Here is a 7968-nt window from a genome sequence, read left to right on the forward strand (position 1 = left end):
AGGGAAAGTCATTGTTTGTAGCAGCATGTTTAAAGTGGAATCTAACACGTCCACAGTTAAAGTTTGCCACTTTCTTCTCTGTTCTGTGATCCTTGCAAAACCAAATATTACACAATTACTTACCTTAAAATAAACTTACTGTAAAATAAGCTTATCGCAGTCTGTTTTAGTGTGGTGGAGCTTCAGTATTTGCTCTTGTGGTAATAACCTATAACTTTGTGGGGGTTTTGTTTTTTGTTTTTGTTTCCTTTTTATTTTAAATTGTAGGACGCCACAATTTCTCATGCCGATACTTGTGGAAAACTTTCCTTTCATTAATAAATCAGAAAGAACTCTGGTAAGAGCTGTGACTATTTTTGCTTATTTGTTCACTTGTTTTTTCAATGCATAAATATACTCCATAGTATGGCAGCTGATTTGCTGGCATTGAATGTAGATTTTTGAGTGCATTGTTGAAGATTCTTGTTATCTTCATATTATATTTATACACATATATATATATATGTGTGTGTCTGTTTAGTAGAAGGTTGACCAAGCACACTTAAGTTCCTTGTGTATAAGCATTATGCTGATCTTTAATGACATACCTGTGTATCTTTTCCCCAGGATTGCTTTTTCAATCAATGCACAAGATGGACCTTTTTGACAATGAATGTCAGGGTTGTATAGTAAAGAGGTCGTAGGATATCTGTCTTGTTTGTTGTCAGAACTGGAAAGTATTTATCAGAACAGGGGATTTGATAAGCAGACGGAAAGCAAGGAATGCTATAGGTGAAATCCAAGTTGCCGGTAGTGTAGGGTGTTGTTTTATTGCATCTTTGGTAGAGTGCTGTTGTGTGGTGAAAAACAAGCTGGAAACTTCTGACAGGTTACAGCTCTTGTATGATCTTTATATTTACTCATTCCAGCTTGATGTGTTGGCACTTGATTTTACAGAAACGCAGAGCCCAGCTCCACCAGCCAAATTCAGTTGGAGCTGTGTTACGAACTCAAGTCCTAAAGCACCGCTGAAGTTCTTGGTGTACCTTGCTGGTTGGTTGGTTGGTTTTGGTTTTAGTCCAGATAACTTTGAGCATCAGTTCCCTGTTTGTAAAATAAGGAGGATAAGAGCTCTTACATGGTGTTAGAAAAATTGCTATTTATTTATTTAGCAGCTCAGTGAGGAGCAGTTCATTAAGAAATTGATAACTGTGTTTTCAGGGCAAGGTTTAAATGAAGTGCAAAAAAAAATACGGTCCAGGCATTGTTGTTAAATATTTCCAGTTTATAGATTTTCATTATACTGGCTCTATCCATTTTATGTACTGAGTGAGCCAGATGGCCCGTGGAAAAATCGTATGTGCTCATGTAATTAAAGGTTGTGTTATAATGCATATTCACAAAGAGACTATGGTGTACTTTATGTGGCACGTTACCTAATCTTACGTATTGCCTTGATGGTTTTGCTGTATGAAAGAAGCAACGCTGACTCTGGTACGTGTGTGTTTATGTGGGTGGGCATATGCACACTTAGGGAGCTTGTATGTTAGCCTGCTTGAATTGGAACTGCTCTGAGGAGACTTACTTGTGCAGTTTAGAATTGTTATTGGTATATTAGAATAACCTGAAATAAAGATGTATTCAGTCTCACTTTAAACAGTGCTACTAGATCTGGTTCTAGATACAGTGAGGAATATGCTGCTTGCTTTAATTTTCCAAAAGAAAGTTCAGACATATATGGAAGTGAATAACTTTTCCTAGAGGATATTTCTACTCATTCTGTCTGGAGGTAGTTGGAAAAAATTGCATGGAAATAGTAGATTGAGAAGTTAATAATAACACAGCTTAACAATTGAAAGTTGATGTTAAACTTATACATTAACTTACTCTAGATTGAATACAGTCTTTTGAAAGTCATTTGTGGGAAGTAAGGAACTTGTTTTCAAAAATCCTTAGCAGAATCGAGACTTTCTGTTAACATAATTATAGTTACCAATTAATTTTATGTTTTAGGAATGTTATGTACATAACCTGCTACGAGTTACGGTGTACCTCCCAACTCTGAGGCTTCAAATTCTGGAGCTTATTATTGAAAAGCTGTTAAAGTTGGATGTAAGTTTGTTCTGTATCATCTTTTAAGGAAGCTTGGTGTTAATGTACACAGAGTAGGAAATTAAATATGCTTCAGTGTTACGCTTAACTAAAAATACGTTGCAGTAGTGCTCATGATAATGAGTATAAAACCAACCAAATTTACACTCCACTCCCAGCCTTAAGATGTTCCCATACCTGAGGGCACCTAGGATGTGTACTGTTAGACCCTGCATGGCATCTCTGTGCCAGAGTCAAAATAACTTGTTTCGTGGTGATCAGTGCTAATGTGCAGAGTGTGCTTTTCTTTGTACGGGTGGTCTGTTTTCTCATCCCTTTGAAGTGCAAGGATTTACAGTCTTAAAAAAGACAGGAGGGGTAGCAATGATTAAAGCTTTTTGTTCTGGAGAACCTCAGCATATAACAGTCTGTGGTAAGTTACAGTCTGGAGGTAAAGTTTCAGGCAGTTTGTAGCATGTGTTTGTGTGTTACGTACATGTTGTTCCCTTTTAAAATATTTAGTCAAAGACAAAATCCAGTCTAGAAATTACTCGTGGTGTTGTTTCTTATATCAATAATTAAAAAAGGTTTCATATTATTGTCATGGTCTTACAAAAATAAATAACTTCTTGTTTGCAACTGTAGGTTAGTACTCCACAGCAAGATATTGAAGATGCTGAAGAAACCGCTAATAACTCTGACAGTGAGGAAAAATCTACAGAGGAGGGACTTTTTGACATGGTTGGCTGTCTTGTTCTACTAAAAGTTTTTGTTTGGTTGTTTTTTTTAGTGAAATGTTCACCTTTTCAGGTGGCTGTGAACCGAGGCAGTGTATGAATACATTATTGCTTTGTCGTTACTGCATAGCACACATCTCTTGAAACCCGAACAGCTGACAAACGATTGATGTGTTCCCTGGGTGTTGACTTTATTCCTGTAAATACGTGCAGTGAATCAATTTCATTGTATAAGAATACAAGCTGCTATACATAAAGCTGATTAAAGAATTCATGGTAGTTGGCTTAGTTGACAAAAATTTGCTTACCCTAAGCTATATGATTAGATACTGCTTTTTTATAAGACAAAACTGAAAGCGCATCACTGAAAGATGGATTTAGTTTCACTTTTCCTGTAATTGCTGTCTTTCTGATGTCATATATATATATAAAAGCTGCATGACTGTCATTTTATCTACTAGGAGGAAGATGAAGAAAGGAAAGGAAACAAAGTTTTCTCTTCCAGTAGTGAGAGAATGGCCCATCCACTTGCAGAGCGCCTTGATATTTTGATGACCATCCTGTTTTCCTACATTAAAGACGTTTGCCACGTGGATGGTAAGACACGTGAACTATCACCAGATTTGTTGTTTTGCTAACAAGAAAGAGAACCATAGGAGGTGTTCCTTCTTTCTGCTGCTACAAGATAGAGCCTTCACCCTTTAGGGGCAGAATCCTGCCATCAGCAGGCTGTGGTCTGCATTCCTGCCTTGGCAGAGGGTGCAAAGGTACATTTATGGCTGTAAAGCTCTCCTCTTTGGTTGGATACATTTTGATTGTACAAAGATGACACTGTATCCAAACTGGCATTACAAGATATAAGGGTAAATAGAGTTTTGTTTTTTTCATTGTGCTACAAAACTGAGGGGATTATAAATACTTCTTGATTAACCACAGTGTTTTATCCTTTGCTCTGCTGTATTACTTTGAGTATTACAATTATGAATCTGTTCAATGTCACAAGGACTGGAAGTAGATTAAAACAACCAGTCATGTCTCTCAATTCGAATTGCTAGAGCAGGGCTTTGTGTTATAGGAAAAAACCTGAAAGAAATGTCTTAAACTGGCATTTTATTAAAAGTTTTAATTTCTTAAATTTATATACTTAAAACAGAATATTTAGAAACCACTTTGCTGTATCTTCTTCACATAAGTCAGATAATTTATTTCTTAGTGTTTTCATCTGGCCCTTCTGAATTAACTCATTCTCTGTATGCACCAGTGTAAAAAGCAGTAGACTGTAAATATTATGTTGATGTCAGATAAGCCTGGAAGTCAGCTTGGTAGTGTTTCTTTACATATTTCTTACTGGTTTGGAAAGTAAATATAAATGCTACTTTTGCAGCATGAGGACAGGGAAAAAAACCCTGAAATTGCTCATTTTGTTCTGTTTTCCTTTTTTGTTGTGTAGGCAAACTTGATATCAACAGCACAAAGGATTTGTATCGGGATCTTGTTTCTGTTTTTGACAAGCTCATTTTACCAACCCATGCTTCCTGTCATGTACAGTATTTCATGTTTTACATCTGTAGCTTTAAATTGGTGAGTGGAAGCTGTTTTTAAAATGCAGTGTCTTCTCTTGTTTCTGCATCATTGTTTTGGCTTTTTTTTTTTTTACAAAAGATAGTTGTTTTCTGCTGTAGTTCTAGTCTGAAGACAGTACATCAGGATTCATTAGTATCTTTGCTTTCTTTTCCTTTTCTCTTACTCATTTCAAATTTTTATTTATGTGGTGACTCTTCCCATGTCATTCGTAAGCTGCAGACAGATGGAGTCTAAGCTGGTGTGAAGGAACCTGTTTAATGGACCTCTTTTACAAGACTCAGTTGGACTCTTGAACTTAAGACACTGTGTTCCATCGAGTTTCTCCAGCATCCCAAATTTGTCTGAAAGATCCTGTCTGTGTTGGCTCTTCAATTTGAAATTTTTGTCTGCTGTCTGTTACCCCCCCCACGTCTCTGAAGCACATGAAAATAAAAACATGTGTATGTTTTGTGTGAGAGTAGCTAAAGATGGAGCTGGGCTAATGCCCTGTCTCTGGTGAATAGTGGATGTGTTGGAAAGAATACCAGAATGGGGCAAACATGTTACGGTGCTTTGCTAGAATACCCTTTCAGCCTCCAGCAGCAGTCTGGTAACTTCCTGAACCAATGTGATGTTCTCTCACGGGAACAGCCCGTGATGGACAAATTCAAGGAGAAAATCTGTCCTGATATTATGCTTTTTGTACTGATAGGAGTTGTTTTGGCATCATGAAATTCTGTGGCAAAAAAATTCATCATATAACCATTTAAGGTGGAGAATCTGTTTAGTTTCTCTGTATTCAACTTCCTGCTCTTTTCATTGGGTGTCCCTGACCTTTTCTGCTACAAGAGACAGTGACCAGTCACTTCATGTTTACCTTCTTACTGCTCTTGTTCTTGAACACTTCTTGTGTATCTATTACTGCCTTTTGCCCAGACTTCTGGTTCCATTTATTTTTTACAACTAAGCATAGAAAATAACACAAAAAAGAGTGCTCTTCCATCATGTGTAGGAGTAGTTATTTACTGCTATTATTTACCTGTTATAGGTATGTTGGGTTTTTTTTGTATGGTTTGGTTATGGAAATTGTGGGAATTGAGTGTTAGGAATCTATTACTTAAACAATGTTATCAGCATAACAACTCATTATTTCTGTGTATCTTGTTTCCAGGGGTTGGCTGAAGCATTTTTAAACCATCTTTGGAAAAAATTGCATGATCCAAACAATCCTTCGGTGATCAGGCAGACAGCTGGGAGTTATATTGGCAGCTTCTTGGCAAGAGCTAAATTTATTCCAGCTGTGTAAGTTGTTTTGATATATGAGCAGAACCAAGCAATTTATGGTGATTGCTGAGGTTAAGTACAGAACTCACAGAATGCACACACAGTGTTGGTCTTCTGTTCCCACTGCTTAACCAGTAAGCCTATATCAATGGTCTTGTTCTGCAGTACTGTTTCAGTATTGCCTTGAAGTTTCCTGGAAAGTTTTGAATTTACAGGATGCAGACTAATGATTGCTAGGATTCCTGAATTGCTGTTTAAGGCTTCACTTGCCGAGAAATGCTGAGCACTGCTAGGTTATGTTGACTTCAGGTGGAGTCCTGGATGCCTGGTATATCTGATGTTCAGAAGCAGATATTTTTAATGCCCTATGTTAAGGCATTTAATGTCGGCTCTGAGACAAGGAAATCAAGTGTTCAAGTATTTTGTTTACAGGTGGATTAAAATACTTAAGCAGATGGATGAAAATGTCTTCTTTTTTACATAAATATTCTGTATTTTTACGCTATTCAGGGTGGGCTCAGTGACCTTAATGTTGACTGTAATTTGATATTGGAATGGTTCGGATATGGGAGGCCTCTCTCTGTAGCCCCATATTCTGATTGTTCACTGTGTGTCACATGCAACATCCATTCATGGATTCGTCTCTTCTGGCATCATGGGCTTTCACTGGTTGGGTTTTTCAGTGCTGTTACAGTGATTCATTTTATGCTGAGATAAAGGAGAAAGCTCGTAACAGAATCTCCTTTTTTACAATGAGATTTTCTGACTGTTGTTTTTATAACCACTGAGATCCTTGAATACTTGTTAAATATCTTTTCTGCACCATTTCAGGTGCTACTTTTACACTTTTTTTTTTACACCCCCCCCCCCTTCTTATAGTACAGTAAAAGCATGCCTGGATCTTCTGGTGAACTGGATGCATAAATACATTGATAATCAGGATACAGGGGCCAATGCTTTCTGTGATGTAGCTCTGCACGGACCGTTTTATTCTACATGTCAGGCGGTGTTCTATACACTTATTTTCCGTCATAAGCAACTTCTGGATGGAAACTTAAGGAAAGGTGAGTGTATTAGATTTGAATGGCATTTGGATTCATTTGCTAGTGTTTCTGTTGATATGTTTTGTAGTGGTCAATTCAGTCAGGTATCTGGCGGCAAGTGTGTGTTGTGCTCTAAATAAAATGAGATCGCGTGTACACCTGTTGGGCTGCCAAGCTAAATAATCTTTTTTATTCTCCCCTATTGAAAAAATGTTGATAACTCCTCAACATTGATTTCTGGCCTCACTTACTGAGCCTGTTTGAATGCTAGCTATGTAAAACTAGTATGGGCTTTAATTCATAACCTGTCTTGATGGCTCTGTGCCTCTGTCAGTCGCTCTAATGGATGTGTAAGTGCAGTGTCTGTTAGAAGGATCCCTTGGCTATTGCAGGTTACTGTTCTTCAAAGTAGCTTTTCTGCTGAACAAGCTGTGGGCTAGCTCTACAATAAGAGAGTGCCCTAGGATGTGCTGCTGTGGTGGTGTGTGGAGTGCAGGCTGGTCAGACTGGAAATTCCTATAAATTAAGTTTAATTTATAACCTCCTTTTGTCAAATGTTCTTATTTTAAAGGTCTGTCATATCTGCAGAGTTTAAATTTTGAGCGTATTGTCATGTGTCAGCTGAATCCTCTCAAGATTTGTATACCCTCTGTTGTGAACTTGTTTGCTGCCATTACCAGGTACCTACTCATTTATTTCAGTTCAGCTTGATACAGATATTTGTGTGTGTGTGTGTGTGTGTGTGTGTGTGTGTGTGTGTGTGTGTACCAACCCAGCACTCAGAACATGGGTTTTGTTAGGCACAATATTAAGTATTATCCAAGATGAATCATATGACACTGACCGTATTTTTTGTGGGATGAGTTTGTTTCTAGTTCAGTTTCAATGAAATCCTACAGTAATACGAAACTGATGGCTTTGTGTTGGAGCCATCAGTGAGAACTAATACCAGTTGGAAAGTAGAAGATAGCAGTGATACTTGTTAAAAAATAACATCGTATTTTAATACCATCTGAAATTCTTGCTTTCTGTGTGCTAGAAATGCTTCTCTTTTCTTTATTACCTTTTTAAAGGAAATACCAGCTGGTGTTCTGCTACACAATCATTGAGAGGAACAACAGACAGTTCATACCTGTTGTTCGCAGTGGCACTGGGGGCGACCTTGTGCAGACCTGCATTAACCCACTGGACAGTTTCTTCCCCTTTGATCCCTACATTCTCAAAAGGTAGGGGGGGGAAGGCTGATCTGCTGGAAGGCAGAGAAGCCCTCC

General features: G+C 37.8%; 1 protein-coding gene across 1 annotated transcript in view; it reads left to right on the forward strand.

Moving 5' to 3' along the window:
* Positions 1 to 7927, forward strand: part of RRN3 (RRN3 RNA polymerase I transcription factor homolog (S. cerevisiae)) — a gene marked incomplete at its 5' end in the record, with an annotated part of 11258 nt that extends 3331 nt beyond the window's left edge. Inside the window, 9 exons of the mRNA XM_010182055.1 lie at positions 268 to 337; positions 1993 to 2091; positions 2716 to 2811; positions 3269 to 3404; positions 4258 to 4388; positions 5542 to 5672; positions 6534 to 6718; positions 7269 to 7377; positions 7771 to 7927. Coding sequence (XP_010180357.1) covers positions 268 to 337; positions 1993 to 2091; positions 2716 to 2811; positions 3269 to 3404; positions 4258 to 4388; positions 5542 to 5672; positions 6534 to 6718; positions 7269 to 7377; positions 7771 to 7927 — 1114 coding nt within the window. The remainder of the gene's footprint in view (positions 1 to 267; positions 338 to 1992; positions 2092 to 2715; positions 2812 to 3268; positions 3405 to 4257; positions 4389 to 5541; positions 5673 to 6533; positions 6719 to 7268; positions 7378 to 7770) is intronic.
* Positions 7928 to 7968: the final 41 nt, after the last annotated feature.

Source organism: Mesitornis unicolor, unplaced genomic scaffold, assembly GCF_000695765.1.
Source record: "Mesitornis unicolor isolate BGI_N332 unplaced genomic scaffold, ASM69576v1 scaffold35843, whole genome shotgun sequence".
NCBI lineage: Eukaryota > Metazoa > Chordata > Aves > Mesitornithiformes > Mesitornithidae > Mesitornis > Mesitornis unicolor.